We start from the raw sequence: 18,356 nt of genomic DNA, 5'->3' as shown, positions 1-18,356 counted from the left end.
TTTTCAAACAATCAGATCATTCCCGCCCTTTCCAACTTCATTCTCTCGCAAGCTTTCTCTCTCTCGAATTTATTTAAAAGTCCCCCGCCTGCGTCTTTCTGTAAAGCCTCATCCCAACATTTTTTCATCTTCGCAGCTCAAAGTTTCAATCCCAAACCCAAGAAAACCCTAGTCTCTCCATTAACCTCTCTTTATCCTCTCTGATTTCTGCAACCAAAAATGCTTTCAGCTCCCGAAGAACCTCTTCTTGCCCCAAACCCAGATCGATTCTGTATGTTCCCAATCCGTTACCCTCAAATCTGGGAAATGTACAAGAAAGCCGAAGCCTCCTTCTGGACAGCAGAAGAAGTCGATCTCTCCGAAGATCTCCGTCACTGGAATGATACCCTAACTCCAGACGAGAAACATTTCATCACTCACGTTCTCGCTTTCTTCGCTGCCTCGGACGGAATCGTCATAGAAAACCTTGCCGGTGGGTTCATGAAGGAAGTCCAAGTCGCGGAAGCTCGTGCATTTTACGGCTTTCAGATCGCTATCGAGAATATCCACTCTGAAATGTACAGCCTTCTTCTTGAAACCTACATCAAGGATTCTTCAGAGAAAGACCGTCTGTTTCGCGCAATCGAAACCATTCCTTGCGTGAAGAGGAAGGCCGAGTGGGCTCTCCGATGGATCGATGGCTCAGAATCATTTGCAGAGCGTCTAATTGCTTTTGCCTGTGTAGAGGGGATCTTCTTCTCCGGTAGCTTCTGTGCGATATTTTGGCTCAAGAAACGAGGGTTGATGCCAGGCTTGACCTTCTCCAACGAGTTGATCTCGCGAGACGAAGGTTTACATTGCGACTTCGCGTGTTTGCTTTATGAGTTGTTGAAGCAGAGACCGAGTGAAGAACGAGTCACGGAAATCGTCACTGACGCGGTAGTGATCGAAAGAGAGTTCGTTTGCGACGCGCTGCCTTGCGCGTTAGTAGGCATGAATGGAGATCTGATGAGTCAGTATATTGAGTTTGTTGCTGATCGACTGGTTTGCTCTTTAGGGTATGGGAAGCATTACAATGCCCACAATCCATTTGATTGGATGGAGTTGATCTCATTGCAAGGTAAAACTAACTTCTTTGAGAAGAGGGTTGGCGATTATCAGAAAGCTTCTGTCATGTCGAATTTGAATGGAAATGGTGATGGGTCTCATGTTTTCACAATGAATGAAGATTTCTGATCTAGGATATTTGTTTATACTTTTGCTTAGATACGTCGTTTCTTTTGTTTGTTTTTTGGTGGTACCTCTTTGGTAGAACAGTGTAAGCAAAAATGGTTATTACTCAAAAAAAATAGTTGATGTTCTTATAAGCAACTCGTAGTGATTTCTTGAACAAGATGAAATTGAATTGAAACTGATACAAATAAACTGGATCATGTTGGATAAAACTTCCCAGCCAATATATAAAATCTGCTGGAATTATTACCTGTGATGGTTGGATTTTTTCTCTCTTTCTTTTACTATTAAATATTACTTCGCTCCAGTTCAATTAAATTTGAGAAGTATAGACTCAAATTCGTTCTACCCTTTCATAGAGAGAACTTCTATTCACTATAAAAAGAACCCTAAAACCGAAACGGCTGCACGAGAAAGGCCCTTCTGAGATTTGATGCTCTAACTGCACTGGAATCTGTACTTCCTCAAATACGTTTCACGATGCTTATCTTTCTTTGGCCGTGTCCTTGGACTAGCAGATCCGATTATACAGTGTTTAGAATTCGTCAAAAACCGCTAAAAGAATTGTTAAATCTGATCGATTCATCAATCGCATTCCTGATTACTGAAATCAAAATCCTATGTCATCAGTCAAATCGTTGTATTAGCGAAATAAAAACGGATATTGATTACGCAGAAGTTGATTCGATTCGGTATTGGATCGTCATCAGTAATCAGTTAGAGTGGACTTTGTTCGGACAACTTTACCCTTTATTTCTCCTTTTAGAATATGTCGGCCGTCGGAAGTTTTATAATAATTTTCCCTTCGCCGATGATGCGTTAGGAGTTGGTAGTGATGAAAATTATTCTTTCCAACATTTTCATGGGCTGATTCATCATCCTTTCTCAGTTTATTCACTCATAACTACATCGCAGGACATTGTTGCAGCAAATTTCAGGTCGAACTTCGCCGCTTTACTGGTCCGTTTCTTCTCCTTCATATTCCTTTTTCCTACAATCACGTTTTATGGTTCCTGTATCTTCTTACTAACCTACTTTTAGTTTCGTGTCCCTCCCATATCGAAACCTTTCAAATTTAACTTACTGATTACACTGCACAGTTTGTACCATGTATCTGATTCTTACTTCCTTCTAATTTATTACATATCACTTTTCTCTTGGAGTTCAGCCCTAGAATTTTGAAACCCTGCACTAACAAAATTGGGAACAGATTTATTTCTTATTATTTGGATTGAATGTCATCAATCTCTTTTGTTCTAGCGTTTTTCCAAATAATATTGTTTTGTTCTTGCTTCTTCCTTGACTGAGCCACATCCCAGAGTTTCATTTTGTGCTTGTTCTAAAACCTTGATGGATGGTTCTTTTTCTATTATATGTTTTGCTATTTTGTTAGCTTGAAATTGCAAATATTGTGGAGATGGAGATCTGAAATCTCTTTGGGCTTTGATGACATGGTTTAAAAGATTTCTTCTCTATATGGGGTACATTGATATGAAGATTCTCATTGGTTTGTGGGATAGAGGAATCATCTGAATCCAAACAAGTTTGGAGATCTGATATTTCAAGTGGGGGTATTTACAGTGCCATGTGGTGCTCCCATGTTTGTGTGTACATGATGACAGTGGTATGTGCTTTATCATGCCGTTCTTTTTCATTTTTTAACAAAGAACCTGCCATGGCGAATGAAATGCCATAGCATTCTTCATTGTTGTGTCAGTGGTTAGTGGCTTCTTCACTGTTCACCATATGTTCTGTATGAGCTCTGTTTTCACTTGTATATCATCATCTTTGCCGAGAGTGTCTTGGAAGTACCGTTGATACTGAGACTTTGTCATTGTATGGCAATTTCTTGGGACTTATCTGCTAGAAAATTCACAACCTCCTCATCAATGCCTTTTTTATTTTTGTCTTGATGTTTCTTCACCCAGTTTAGGTTGGATTCTTTTGTGAGGTATCAAGCACAAAGGGATGACAGCAAATTTTGATATTTTGTACTAAAGTTGGTGGGGAACGAGTTCTGTGAACAAGTCCAAGGTCCGAACTTTAAAATCCAGGCTATAGATGGATTCAAAGGGAATGGGGTGAAGGAGTTGCTGGATCCTTTTTTCAGTTTATAAAATGAAATTTGAAAGTTCAGTATCCATGTTTGGATATGATCCCCTTGTCTTTGTCTATAAATGAAGTGAAAGACATTAAATAGGAAGTCCATAAGTATGTCTGAGAGAATCCATTGTAACTTAAGTTCTCCACAAAATAAAAATTATTTAACAAACAAATTTCTATTGCTGGACTGTAGCATATCCATCTAACCAATCTGAAAATGCTTTTAGAAGTAAGCAGTATGACTTACTAGAGTAGATATGGACATTGATCTTGTTTAGGCTTTAATTCCCTAATATCATCTTCATTTATCATCCATGGGATATGCTTCTCAACTGCTGGGTGCTTGTTATAGAAGGAAGTGAAGTCCATGTGTGGATATGTAATTCTGTAGAAAACTTCAGGTTAACTCAGGCAAGTGCACATAGTTGTAAGCAATTTTCAGAAAGGGTACTATTAACATCATTTTTACTAGTTTGGGCAAGCTTGTCTGAAAGACTTCATGCATTTCTCATGAGTGGAGTAGCTCTGTTTTTGGAGATAGGATGGAGATTTGTACTGTGAAGACGATAGCCATTAGTCTCACGTCAGTTTGATCTGATATTCTTGTACTAGAGCTTGCATGCTTATGATACTTCTCAGTTACATTACCCAGTAAATCTGTAGCCCTGTAAAATGCAATCTGGTTCAATGTCTTGCATTTTTAAAGGATCAGATTCTAGGCATATTTTTTTGTATTATGATCATAAGAGCTTCAATTCATGATAGTTTGGCAGTTCAAGAACTCTGACCTTTGATCTTAAGCCATCTAGATACAAGTGTCACTCTGTTCTTAGGGCTAGGGAATGACGGAATTTGTGTAGGATCATTCTTTACTTCATGATGTTAATTAGTAAAGTTATGGATGTCACAGGCAATAAATCTATCACTTGATGAGTTCTACCTAATGAGTCCTGTTGTTGAAGAGAAGTATAATCAAATAATCACAACCTCTGCAACCTTTCTATTTTCTGAAACCATTTCCTCACATAGCAAATTTCCAAAGTATATTAAGAATGGCTATATTGGATGGTTACAAACAACTTGTCAGATCAGTCTTGATGCAAGAGCTTTTTGTCAACCTGAATGATGGCAGTCTTATGTTTTCCACATGTGCCTTTTATCGTTTGTAACATAGATAAAAGCAAGGACTTAGATCTAATGACCAGTTTATTTTATTACAGTATTAAATTTGGTTCACAGCCTCCAATTTTTGTCCAAAATTATTGGCTGATACCTTTTTTTTTTTTTAAAGATGTCATAATAGCCAATTCATAAGTGGAGTTTGGAATGGAACAAAATGAAGGAAATGGGGTCCATGCACCTGCGGAAAACCTTCTACAGTGGAGCCAATGGCAGTTGCTTGATTCCATTCTCCCAACAGGTGGCTTTGCTCATTCTCTTGGTCTTGAAGCAGCTATTCAAGCTCGTGTTATTTCTGGACCGGAAGATCTCAAAACTTATGTTATCCATATATTGGAGAACACTGGGAGCCTACTCCTTCCTTATGTGTATACTGCAACTAAAATGCCTAACATGGAGACCTATTCGGAAATTGATAAGGTATTGAATGCGACACTAACAAACGAAGTGAGTAGAAAGGCATCTATTGCACAAGGATCTGCTCTACTGAGAACAGCAGCAGCTGTTTTCTCGGAGGCCCCTTCCCTCAAAAAAATGAGAGATGCATTATTGGGTACTGGAACCGTTTCTTTCCACCATGCCCCTGTTTTTGGGTTTATATGTGGAGTTCTTGGTATTGACAGTGAGACTTCTCAAAGGGCTTACATTTTCATCACACTGAGAGATGTCATTTCTGCAGCCACTAGGCTGAATCTTGTTGGGCCATTGGGTGCTTCTGTCTTGCAGCATCAAATTGCTCGTGTTGCTGAAAACATAGTGAAGAAATGGATGGATCGTCCTGTTGAGGATGCATGTCAAACATCTCCATTGCTTGATACTGTTCAGGGATGTCACAGTTACTTGTTCTCTAGACTTTTCTGCTCTTAAGAGAACTGTAGTTTGTAGCCTTTCATATGCCTTTCTTTTCTCAATTGAGTCTGAAGGTTATTCTCTTTAAGGTTACTGTTGTCTGAAAATTAGTATTTATCAGTAAAGGGAAGCAAATTTTGGTGCTGGATAATTTATGATAGAAGGATCTTGAATTCTTGGTTTCAAGCATGGGTTGGATTTTGAAACCTTTATTCCTTGTGAAGGTCTCACTTCTGCCGGTCGACAAATGCGTGCTCCGGTTGTAGCAATGTTGGATGAACTCATTACTCATCCCAGACCGGGTAACTTTAAAGGTGGTCCCGATATGTTATTCACTTCCTTCGAACCCTTGCCTTCAGTAGTTTTCAGTTTGTGCCTTGGATGATTTATGATTTTTCAATTTCGCATGACTATTGAAAAACGCTTTGTAGTTGAGGGACGTGTAGAAACAGGTTTGAGAACAGATTTTGCTCACAACCAGTTGCTCTGAAGCCGGTTGAGCACCAAATCTCAGGTCCTAACAGTGGGTTAGTCTTGGCGAACCGGTTCCCTTGCTGGTTGGGTCCAAAGTTCTCTGAAAGCATGAGCTAGTTGGTGTTTTTGCCAAATTTAAATTCTATTTAAAAATATATTGAACTCCCCCATGGCCGGTTTACTGAAAACTCCAAGATAGATTAAAATGTTAGTGATCTCACCAGAACTCAAGTCAATAAATCATATCTCAACATTTTTGTTTTGGGATGAAAACCTATATTAAACAGGATTCTGGGTCTAATAGTTGCTTATGTACAAAAAGCTTAGTACCTCCTTTCACCCCCCCCCTCTCCATTAAAATCCTTCTGGGGTAGAAAACTTGATAAAACTTTCAAACCCAATTTTGTTATGATTTGAGGAAGGACACTCAAAACCCTAAAGTTGTCCAATGTTCTCTTCTTCATATATATATATATATAGATATATAAACCCTTTAAGTGAACTTCAAAAAACAAAAAGATTTAAGACCCAAAAGCATCCCAACTCCTTATAGTCTTCAAAGGTTTCTTCATATTCTATTCTTGATTAAAACCTTGTGCCCGTAACCTAGCTTTATTCCTAATTACAACTCCTGACTCATTATCAAGTTTTTAGTTTAAATTTCTATTCTGTTCCTAGGAGTTGATGACGATCATCACGAGGTCTTGGAAATGCATTCCAGGATTGATTGTTTCAGATTTATTTAGCTTATTTAGCTTATTTAGCGTAACCTAACCTCCTTAGTTTCATCATTTTTCAAACACTTCATTAGGGGTCAGTTGAAAAAGATGCCATATTGGTAATGACATTCCTAATAGAAAAGCGGGTCATTACCCTTTGTGAAGTCTCACCAATGAGTTGATCTTTGGGGTGCTTTAATTACAAGAATTTTCATCCATTTTGCAGTTCTTGAATTTCTGCAGATTTTATTCGTCTTTGATTTTCAACCTCAAATGGAGATGTTCATTAGATTTTCCAGCTCCCATTGCCTCTTGGAAGAAGCAAGAAAGCGAGCGCAGCAAGCTTAAAATTAGGGAAGTGCATGGACACGCTCCGCACACTCCTGCGAGGCCAAAGAACACATGAGCACCTAGTGCGATACGGATTCGTGATCAAAATACTGCACTATTGATTTCTTCTTTTCTGCTTCCTGTCATCTATTTCTTTTATTCTCAGAGATGGGTTAGACTCATCGGAAGTTACACTCATGGATTCCTTGAGAACTCTACTGCTTTTGTTAAGGAATGTGCTTTAATTGCTAGCAGTAGATCAGTTTGGAAGGAAAACGCCAATATCAGATTTTGAATTTATGAACAAAACTTTGTTGCCTCTCCCAAGGATTCTATAAAGTAATCGATATTTTGGATCTGGAGTCACTTTTTCCAGATGAACCGCTCAGAATTCTATTCATAGCTCCCCATAATAGGAACTCCTGAATGACCTAAACAAAATAGAAACTTGGAATTTTAGACTACTCCACAGAATATTCTACCTGGATCCTCCACCAAAGTTGTCCGTTGAGGAGATACACATCACTACTGTGAACAGTAATACACACTGCCACATGAACAGTACCACTTGAATATTACTGCATGAGCAGTAGTGCTGCCAGCCTTGTTCCCTGGACTGCATCAAGTGGGTTAAATGGTGCTGATGCAAGATTTGACTTGTTCTTGAGATGGTTTGTTTTTTTTGATTAATTTGATACCCAACCTTGTTTGATGCTTGATGGCATTCATAATAGAGCAATCGAATGTTGATTAGACATCACTTAACAAAACACCAAACTATTAATTCCCAATAGAGACCATCACAACCATGTTTAGATTATCAAATACGAGGAAAAATTCAACATGCCAGTGCCACTGTTGCTCCGACTGTTATTTTCGCATGCCTTAATCATGGTAGCCCCCTAGCTAGTAAAAATGCTATTGTTCAATATAATCTGATCCATTTGCATTCAGTAATATGATACAGTTGCTTCCTTTTATAATTGGCTTCCTCAGATTCAATTTCATGTAGGATAATCATGTTAGAGAGTCTGCTTAATGAAATTGATTTTCACATCTCTCCTATGAATAAACTGTTGAACCTGATGTCCAGGAACTCCAAGCCATTCATTCACTAATACCATGGATATGGGAAAAAACACTATAGTACATGGCTTGAAAGATCAAGTTCAGTATTGCAGGTGAAGACAATCTCATGTCAAAGATTTATCAGTTTACTCAGCAATTTCAGCTGGATGCCACTGTAAGTTAACAATACCATGTACCCAAGAATAACTCTTCTTTGGGAATGTATCAAAAGCTGCTACTTTAGAAGAAAATGAGTTGTCAGCTTGCTTAAGTTGATATATTATCCTGCCTGGAATTGAACCAGTGAAGTAGTTAAGTTGTGTTATCTTTCCTTTTAATATATATGTTAATGTGGCCCAAGTAAAGAAATTCTAGGACCTGAAGCTGCCATGCAAATTGATGGATGCATGTTTAGGTGCAGAAACAAATTTTACCATTTCAGTTCATTTGGGCACTTTCTAAGAGAGACTGTTTATACCAAGATAGACAAAAAAGATATGTTCACCAATTTCCTACACTAGGAACTATAATGTATATATAGAATGCTCCTGGAAAGAAAAGTTTTGGATTCATCAAAGTGAAGATCACCTACAGGGGGCATTTTTCATCTGTGATTTGTTCTTATGAGTTACAAGAAAAGCTTTTGTAATGCTTCAAGGTTCAACCTCTGTTGGGATTCTGCCATTAAAACCATTTCTTGATGAAAGAAAAGATTTCCACAACTCCATGAAAATAGAGGAATAGGTTGATAAATGTGGAGCCCTAAGACGCCAAAACTGTTGCTTTACTATCTTTGTTTTTCTCAATCTGAATACAGTAGGGAACACTTCCTCAGCACCGCATTTGTTGACTGGTCTGATTCACAATGATCAAGGAAAATGGGAGTCTAGATCTGCTAAAGGGTTTCCTATGGTTGTGGTTAGTGTGATTTTATCAACTAGTTGTGTATGAGGGCAAAACATTTTGCCTCATTTAATTGAACTTTGAAAGGGGGAGATGAATCAAGATTGTTTGGTGGTATGTAGTATTTTTTTTTGAATGAATAAATAAATATATTAAAGAAACTTCGGACAGAGAAAAATTACAAAGAGAAAAGAAAGGGAAGAACTGGGGGAGAGCAAGCAATCAAGAGGTGACTGGAGAAAAGAACTAAGACTCCAAGATCTAACAATCAAGAGAAAAGAAAAGGAAGAACTTGGGGGGGGGGGGGGATCGCAAGCAATCAAGAGGGCGACTGGAGAAAAGAACTAAGGCTCCAAGATCTAACAATCAACTTATTCCTTGGAGAATCAGAAACAGGGGGATGGGGCATAGAAATAAGCCTAGAATAAACATCAAAATAGATGTAATACTTGTACTTGCATTGATCATTTTGATGGAAGAATATGAAGCTTCAAGTATAACATAAACAGGTGGATGAGGGGCTTCATTATAGACATTATACCATGCTGGTAGTTTTATTTTCTCCTTAGCTTTAAGTATATTTGGCTTATGTACATTCTTTTTTTTTTTCTAAGCTTCAGTTTTCAATGGTTCATGTATCCGATCCTATTTAGTTGGGATAAGGCTCATCAGTTTATAGTACTGTTGATTAAATAAAAAAATTATTGTAAAATTTTAAAATTAAAATGTATGTAGTGGCATAGTGCCTTCTGATTTTTATGAAATGGGGCTAATTTAGTTAGTCTGGGTATTTCCCTCTATGGCTGATGATATAGTCTCCTATTCAAAGAACGTAACAGAAGAACACCAAGAAGGGCATAACCATGAGGAGAAAACAATGAAGAAATCATCAAATGAAACAAGAAAGCTAGAGAAGATAATATATATATAAGTTATTGTAATTCAATTAGGGTTAGCACTCTCACAATAACAAACAGGTTCCTCCGAGTCATTTGCTCCTATATCCTCCAAGCCTGCTTCATCTTCTTTCGTTCTCACCTTGTCCTCTTTGTTTTTCTTGCTCAACAACTTCCTTCTAATGGAGTGTGTCCTCTTAAGTGTTATCACAGGTGAACACCCCTCATTGCAGCTGTATTTGATCTCCTTGAGAGAATCCACAACCTTTCCAACGGGGAAATTGAGAACTGCTAGAGATCCACGCATTGACAATGCTGCCTGATCATAAGCTAAAGCTGCCTCTTCAGCACTGTCAAATGTTCCCAACCAAACCCTAGTGCCATTTCTAGTTGAATCCCTAATCTCAGCTGCAAATTTTCCCCATGGCCGCTTTCGAACTCCGATGTAGGCCTTCTCCTTTTGCTTGGGCTTCTCCTTCTCCTGGGAACTACTACTGCAATTATCTTTATGGGTAGATCTGTTGGGAGAATCTGATGAAGAACTCATCAAAGACTCTTGATCAGCAGCCTTATTAAGAACATCCAAGAGTAGCATCTCTTGTGAGTCATGTTCATTGAAGGGAAGGGATTTGTTCTCCAAAACAAGCTTTTCCCATGCAAGATATTCATCAGAGAACTCAAAGAAAGAAGGAGAATCCATCAAAAGGATTAGAAGGTATGGCCAGCTTTATTCACTTCTTTTAATCACTTTCCTCATATAGAAGATCTGTGAAGCTAGCTCCTAGATCTCCCTGTTAAAAGCTAAAACAACATCGCAAACTGCCTCAGAGATGATCTGAAGGCGTCTTTAAGGTGTGTCTGTGTTGTTTACAGATATTTAAATTACCAAAGATAAAGAAGCTGGTGACCGAGAAGTGTGCATGGTTTGAGACTTTTAATAATTTTTTAACTTACTTAATTAGTAGAGCTAATATTTTAATAATAGGTAGTACCCCAATTTATATTGTTAATTTAAACGTATATATGACGTAGGGCGGCTGCTTAATTTTGCGTCATTAATGGGCAAAACCATAGTTAAACAATTAATATATACCATTCTGAAAAAAATAAGCATGAGATACATCACCATACATCACCATATATCAACTTAATTATATATATACACCCATATCAACAGTAGATTTCAATTGCAAAAGTAATTAAAGCATTCATAATGTTTAAGAAATATGGTAATGGCAGATATATTAGATGTTTAACTGGTAGGTAGTTAGTATGACCAATCAAATATAGGGAAAAGGTACATAGGAGATTTATTTGAACATGGGAAAGATGAGATCATCTTCAATAATAATGTATTTATTAAGTTAAATTGGTTTACCAAAAAAAAAAAAAGTTAAATTAAATATTGACAATTATTGCACTGACTATACATTAAATAATTAATAAAGGTGAATATTAAATAAAAAACTGAAGAGTTTTAAATAGTAATTAAGTTTAATTAATGTCCAGATAACTAATTGCCATGGAATTAAGTATCCTGCACTGTTTCCCAACTTGCCGGCCATTCCACTTTTGAGATATGGTTAACAATTAGGGCAAGCCTGGATTTTGCTTATGAGTTGCCATGTTTTCAGCTTGCATAGATTAAAGCTTTTCAAAGAGAGAGAGAACCCCATTAAATGGGTCAAACAAAATTTGTTTTTCTAGGTTTTGGTTATCTAGGGTTTCACTTATGGCATGGGTTTAAATGATAAATCACTCAGTTAAAAGAGTTGCACTACAATATTAACCTGAATGCCTAGGAGCTAGCTTAATTTGAACAGTTGTTCATAAGAAGAAAAAAAAAAAAAAAATATATAAAAATATATATATTATATATAATATATATATATATAATATATATATATATATATATATATATATATATATTATATATATATATATTTATATTGGAATGTTAGACCCATTTTCCTAAATGGGGAAAGATATCTAAACTCAATTCTTAGTGTTTTTTCATTTTTATTCTTCAAAGTAATTCTCATGACCAGTCCTTGCATTAATACAACATTTTTAATGTTAAATATCTTTACTAAAAAATGCAATTTGTGTTCTTCCCTTTTTTGCATAAATGGATGGACCATGAAAGCTTTAGTTGCTCAATCTAATATTTTTGTTTTGTTTTGGACCAAGTGGTCCTCATTTGGATCTCAAATTCGTATATATTCATCATATTATCTCACACTACCAATTCTAAAGGGTGGAATTAATGGTTGGGTGGTCAACACAGGATGGGTGGTTGGTGCTTTGGTAGTCAACATCGATGGTCCAAGTTGTGGTGATGGTGATGGGTTTGGATGTATTGGAAGCTAGAGATGATTATTGAAGAATGTTCATGTTCCTTCTTTGTGAGCTGTTTGGGGTGTGGTGTGGTTCGAGAAAGGTATAGAGGTTTGGGGCTTGACACTTTCATGTTCGAACCAATTCCATGCATATGGTGCAGTTGATCCTAGGCGTTCTTCAGCTCATTGGTATGTGTTGGGTGTTTCGAAGATATTCAGGGGTTGTGGCCGGGAGGATTTCAGCTCTTGTGTTATCTCCCACGTACATGGTGCCTAACTAGAGACGAATCGATGCGCCGATTATTTGACTTGACGTCATTGGCTCCAGGGTCTGATGCATGTGTTTCATCTTGTGAGGAGCGATGTTTCTATCATATGTAATATTTTGTTTAGTACTTATTCTTTCCTATATTTTAATATAATATATCTCAACTTATTCCAAATATTCTTTTTTGAAAGAGAGTTGATTTTACCTACTCTAAAAAGTATTTGTTTATGTTTAATGGGATAGGGTTTCTCACATTGCAAAGCTACACTACACTAATAAGGAATCAAGTAATTAAAGAAGTGTAAAAATTACATAGGATAACCATATGGAGTACTTATATAGAGATTGCATTAATGAGAATTTTGATTGAAAGAGTTACTTATCTGAAAAAAAGTGAAAAGCTAAGGGTGTTGAGTTTTATCATAGAGAAAAATCAGAAAATGATAAGAAAGCAGGACAATTCCGGCCATCTTTCAATTCTTGACTCCCAGACTTGTGTGTTGAGTTTTACTTTTGAATGAAAAAAATACAAAAAAAGTGGTTGAGTGTGGTGATTACAAACAAGTATCAAAAGCCATGGAACCTACCTTTCTAGTCATTGGAGAAGAAATATAAAGATTACCCAGAGAAAACAAAGAAGGGAGATCAAAGTAGTGGAATTGTGGGACTATGGCTTCAAGTGGGAAAATGATTGAAAATATCTGCCAGTAAGGTCCATCTGTTGCAACAAACAAAGAAAATGGGAGGAGGAGAGCTAAATAGATCTGCAAAAGAAGAAAGAAAGGAAATTTTTATATCTATTAATTTTATTTAAATGATTGTGTGCAACTAACACTAAATCATTTCAAATCTAACCACTAAAAAGAAATGTTTTAAAATGATGATATGCTTTGCTTTTGTCAATGATTTTTCCTCCCTATCTTTTATTTCTAGCTAATGCAAGAATTAATTTTCATATATTGTCTTCAATCTACAATATAACCTTTCTAATTTAAAGGTCAAACACTTGATGGAATAGCATATAATTGATGCATGGGACCATCGACATCCTTAAATATTTAATTACTTGTCAATTATAAGCATCAAGTAAAACAAAAATCAAGTCTAATCTTTTGAATTGCAACTTGGTTCATTAAAAGACTAGTTTTTACTTCAATTATTTGAGGGGATCACATTTATGGAGCCCGTGTGATGGAGGGGGGTAGTTTTCTATAACGACAGAAATATAATTCAATGACAAGAGTAATTACACGTTTAAGTGAAACAAATGGATTTAATTTTTATTTTAATTCCCACTCTAAGAAACAATAGTAATATGTTTCCTTAATCCCTATATCTTAATGTACTCAATCAAAGTAATTATTTTGATTAGGGGTCTTTAAAGTCCTAAGAAAATTCTAATTCCAATATTATTTTCAGGGTAGTAGTTATTTGGCCTTCAGAATCCATTACAGAACAACACATTTATATGGTTGTGATTTACATTTGTAAATTAGAATTGTGTTAGGACGCGGCGAGTTCAATCAACCAAACAGGAGTTATAATATAAAATAAGGTTGGGGGAAGAAACAATCATCCAAAATTTATTGACGACATGATTTTGGAAGACAATGTAGCTTTGAAATATCCGGTTCCCCACCCTTCTCACCACCTGTGGTTCAGATCTAGGATTTTTCAACCAAACGGGTTAATTAATTATGTCGAGATTTGAAATCTCTAGATTCATATAACCAAACCGGCCCTTATAAAATGGAGAATATATATTAAAGACAAAGAAAAAAAATTAGAAATATAATTCTTTCATTAAGTTGTGTGCATTACATATTTATAGTAGAAATAACATTTTGAGAGTGTCAGAGACACCGACAATCAATATTATTTATAACAAAATGATAATTTTATTGTGATTTTTTAAAAGATAACAAAAACAGCAAATCAACAATTAAGATTCTACGCGTGCAACACATGTTTAGATATATTTACTCATGCAAGCAACGCATATTTTTATATTTCGTAAGAGATATGTATATGATTCAACAATAACTCCCTAAATCTCAATTTCATTAGAACTTATATGTACTAAAATTTAAATATAGACAACATTTACAAAATATAATATTATTCAAATGAAATAAGATCAGAGTTTGGTGGCTATACAATTCATGTTGAACCATTCAAACTCTCAACACTAGTTTCATAACTAAAGTATAATCTTAGTTAATTAAAAATTTTCGTCCCACATCATCATGCTATCAACCTTCTCTCAATTTTAACCCCTCATCCCCCGCCCAAAAAAAGATCTCTCAATGAGATAACCCTCTAATTAAAGGTATTCATTCTTTGTTTTATACTTTTTTTTTACACACCACTCATTCCTATAATTTATTAATTTCTCTTTATACGTTTTTTTATTTATTTATCTACATTCATTCTTATACATCATTTGTGTATTAGTGGAATACATCAATCATACAATATTCCAAACTCCCCACTCCCCCACCCCCCACCCAAAAAAAAAAAAACCCTACATTAGTTTATCTGTAATATCCTTTATTTTTTTTATTTTATTTATTAATAAATAGTTTCTATATCAATAAAAAATCTCATTTCCCCATGTCATCGAATTCTAACTACACTATGTTTTGTCCTAAGTTAAATTTATATATATTCTACTTTGTATCTACTAAAAGTATTTGATTCCACATAGGCTCTCTCTATGGTATTTGCGCCTGATTTTGACCGAAATGTAGATGCATGTGAGCACTCGTGTGCTTCTAATTAGTTAATTTCCTTCCTATATATGAGAGTAGCTTATTGGATTATTTATGTATTACATGTCTATGGTCAATGATGGTTGATGCCTATTGACACAATAGAAGTTATCTTTTTATGAAATTTTAAACAACTTAAAATAACCCTTTAGAATCAAACTATCAAAATTGTGAAATCCTAATCTCGGAATATTACATTGGTTTTAAAGACTATATATGAACAAATTAACCCTAATAGAACTAGCACAAAACATCATTTATGAAGGAAGTAAAACACTTATTTCCAATCCAAAAATAATAGCCAAGCATGCATGTTTGATCAACCCAACCTCCTGTAAGGAAGGTGTATGATATTGTTGCATCATTTGCTTGCAAGTTGGGAATAGTATAAGTATAGACAAGAAGGGAGCTAGCTGCAAGAAAGAAAAGATGGAGTAGTGCAAAATACACAGAATTAAGGAAACGTATGGGGAAGTTTCTTCATGCGAAACAAGCTTGTAAGTGTCTCTGAAATTGGCTTTTATTAGCTTTCTTGTCATGTACACTTTGCTTTGTAATCTGCTATTTATCTTTTCTTCCCTTCTTTTTCTCATCTTATCTCATGATATAGTCACTCACCTGCTCTTCCATGTCTAAAGCTAAGTAGTCATCAGCTCTTGCTAATGGAAGAAAATCATATTGATCAGTAAGATCGATGTCCTTATCTTCTTGCATATATGGTATGTGTCGTCACACTATCATTTTGAGAGAGAGAAAGAGAGAGAGAGGATGAAAGTGATCAGTTCAAGCTGTAGGGTTCCTTGCAAGCTATATTTTAGGGTTTGGGTGACCTCAATATATAACCCAAGTTGTTAAAGTGAATCAGAGAAGCGTTAGCAGGATCCAAATGGAAGAGGCAGAAAATAAATAGAATTGAAAGAGCAAATTAAACATCGCTAACTTGGATGCATGGTATGAAGATTGTGAAAGCTTGGATGATGTAAGAAATCTGAGGCTTTTAGGTGGACCTCAAGCCCATAAAGCTCTGATGAGGTAAGAGATTTTGATCCAGCTGGCCCAAGCCCATACTAGAATTGGAAACTTTGGTGGGACCCATATTGGTTATCCTCCTTGGGTGGAAGAAAGTCATAAACCTCTATTCTCATACCCATCAAGCATCGCATCGAATTCTCAAGGTTGCCCAACTTCTTTTGCGTGTCGCTAAGTATGTGTTTGGTAACGGATTTTTTTCGAGAATCGCGTTCTTTTTGAAAACCGTTTTTTAGCATTTTCATCGAAGAATAGTGGTCTAAGCATAGTTTTGATTGTTTGCTAAAACACGCACTTGAAACATTTGAGAAGAGTGTGGATCGGAACGAATTGGCGTTTGGTAACTTTTATCCGCCATCGGCGGAATAAGCCCCCATTTCCATCATAATCTAACACTGAATTCTCAAGGTTGCTAAATCTCTCTTAGTATATTGCCAACAATTTGTCTTAATATGCGGTTAATAACGGCCTTTTTCAGAAAATAATGTTTATTTTTTAAAATCGTTTTTAGTATTCTTGTCAAAGAATAATGATCTGAGTATAATTTTGACCGCATGGTAAAATTTATATTCAAAACATATGAGAACGGGTGTGGAACAAACTGAGTGTTTGATAACTTCTATTCCTAAACAAAAGATACTATTAATACATATATAAAACAAACTCAAAAATAAAAGTTTTTACACACCAAATCATTTTTTAATGTTAAAATTACTAAGAATCCAACACTGTTTAGTAATATTTAGTTTAAAGTAACTAGTACATCATTTTGAAGGATAATATAGCATTTTTTATAAATGTATTAGCAAGATTTATCTTTTCTCTAATACAAAGACACTGGAATATTGTTAAACATATATTTCAGTACTTTCGAAGAATTATTGATATAATGTTATTTTATGAATGTAGACATCAACTTACTTATTATGTACATACATGATATTTATCTGATCTACATAAAACTAGATTTTACATACAATATTTATGTGATAATTTTTAAGAGATAATTATTGATGCCCTTTATGCTATTTTAATTATTAATGTTTTTTTTTTCCATGGCATCCATGTAATTTGAGCTTAAATTCTTGACTACCCATTTGAGTAGAAAAAATTTCAAATAGCCTACTTTTCACTTTTTTGAAAATTCAAAGTTACCCACCATTACTTTTCTGTTAATTTAAAATGACCATTTTGGCCATTGAGTGAAGAGAAATATAAATTTTTTATTTTACCGAACATCACTTAATTTTACAATATAAGCTTTGTGTTTTTTTTAAAACCACATAATGACCTTGAGGTTTGTTATTATTTATATTCCCTTTATGTCATCTCATCAGGATCCGGTTGTTTGAAATCCAAAATAACCATTACATAAGGGCAACACTAATATTTTTTATAATTTTTTCTGAATAGATGTAATATCATTTTTTGCTTTTTAATTCTAGAGAAAGGCAAGATGGACATTCAACACATAACATTGACGGTCTTTTAAGACCCTTAGAAGTAATTGGTGCAATAGTAATTTTATAAAGAACTTGGTTGCAAATTTCTTTTTTTTTCCAAGAGAGACTAACAACGTAACTGACTCTCTAACAAGGAAGGATGTCTCCTTACCGGTAAGGTTTGACTGGCATATTTCCACTGCCTAGATTTCCAGGCTTTGTAGCTCGGATATTTCTCTTGTTGTTAAGGGTTGTGCTTCAGTGCTGCGCATTTGAAGCCGGCGGTCCGTCTCGGTGTAAAAACGCCTCAAGACGGACGGTCGAGATTTCGATCTCGACCGTTCGCTGCATATACTGCCCATTAAATGCGCAGCATACAAGTCACAGCTTGTTGTTTCTGTTGAATAAATTGTGGTTTACTAAAATAAATAAATAAATAAGGGAACAGCCATAATTATTATCCACCTTTTTTTTCTATATTTAGAAGTTGACTCAACCACTTGACCCGTGCATAAATTTTTATCATTTTTTGTTGGAAAATTACTCCATAACAAATACACAAATTTCAATTAAGATTTAGATTTAGATTTAGAAGAAAATCGCAGAGTAATAGATACCGTTGTAACAAATATTTGAATTGCAAAACTACTAAGTATGGTAAAAAAAAATGCGTTAGAACTTACAATTAATTTATGTTATTTCATGTTGACGGAACAGAATAAATCGATAGGGGCGGATTGATTATTTATAAATAGAATCCTTGTTATTTATCAA

The 18,356-nt window shown here is 35.3% G+C and overlaps 2 protein-coding genes and 1 pseudogene across 3 annotated transcripts; 2 read left to right on the top strand and 1 right to left on the bottom strand.

Moving 5' to 3' along the window:
* The first annotated feature begins 38 nt into the window (after positions 1-38).
* On the top strand, positions 39-1,430 carry LOC149009392 (ribonucleoside-diphosphate reductase small chain-like). Its single transcript, XM_089164244.1, has one exon. It carries the CDS (start codon positions 220-222, stop codon positions 1,213-1,215), a length of 996 nt encoding a protein of 331 aa, XP_089020370.1. The 5' UTR covers positions 39-219; the 3' UTR covers positions 1,216-1,430.
* On the top strand, positions 1,041-5,813 carry UREF (urease accessory protein F). 2 transcript variants are annotated; one of them, XM_089164246.1, is made up of 2 exons: positions 1,041-1,099; positions 4,607-5,813. In XM_089164246.1, the coding sequence occupies exon 2, from the start codon at positions 4,642-4,644 to the stop codon at positions 5,359-5,361; it is 720 nt and encodes a 239-aa protein (XP_089020372.1). In that variant the 5' UTR covers positions 1,041-1,099; positions 4,607-4,641; the 3' UTR covers positions 5,362-5,813. The 2 variants fall into 2 exon arrangements, with proteins under 2 accessions (XP_089020372.1, XP_089020371.1); XM_089164245.1 differs by lacking the exon at positions 1,041-1,099 and adding an exon at positions 1,837-2,172.
* Positions 5,814-9,321: 3,508 nt separating this feature from the next.
* On the bottom strand, positions 9,322-10,587 carry LOC149009390 (ethylene-response factor C3 pseudogene; annotated as a pseudogene).
* Positions 10,588-18,356: the final 7,769 nt, after the last annotated feature.

The sequence above is a fragment of the Hakea prostrata genome, chromosome 7, assembly GCF_041222555.1.
Source record: "Hakea prostrata isolate BN-2017 chromosome 7, UWA_Hpros_2, whole genome shotgun sequence".
Taxonomy (NCBI): domain Eukaryota; kingdom Viridiplantae; phylum Streptophyta; class Magnoliopsida; order Proteales; family Proteaceae; genus Hakea; species Hakea prostrata.
The sequence above is the reverse complement of the archived record's forward strand: the minus strand, read 5'-3'. Positions and strand labels throughout refer to the sequence as shown.

Coding starts and splice junctions, on each gene's coding strand:
- LOC149009392 (XM_089164244.1), top strand. CDS start 220: ATGCTTTCAGCTCCCGAAGAACCTCTTCTTGCCCCAAACCCAGATCGA.
- UREF (XM_089164246.1), top strand. CDS start 4,642: ATGGAACAAAATGAAGGAAATGGGGTCCATGCACCTGCGGAAAACCTT.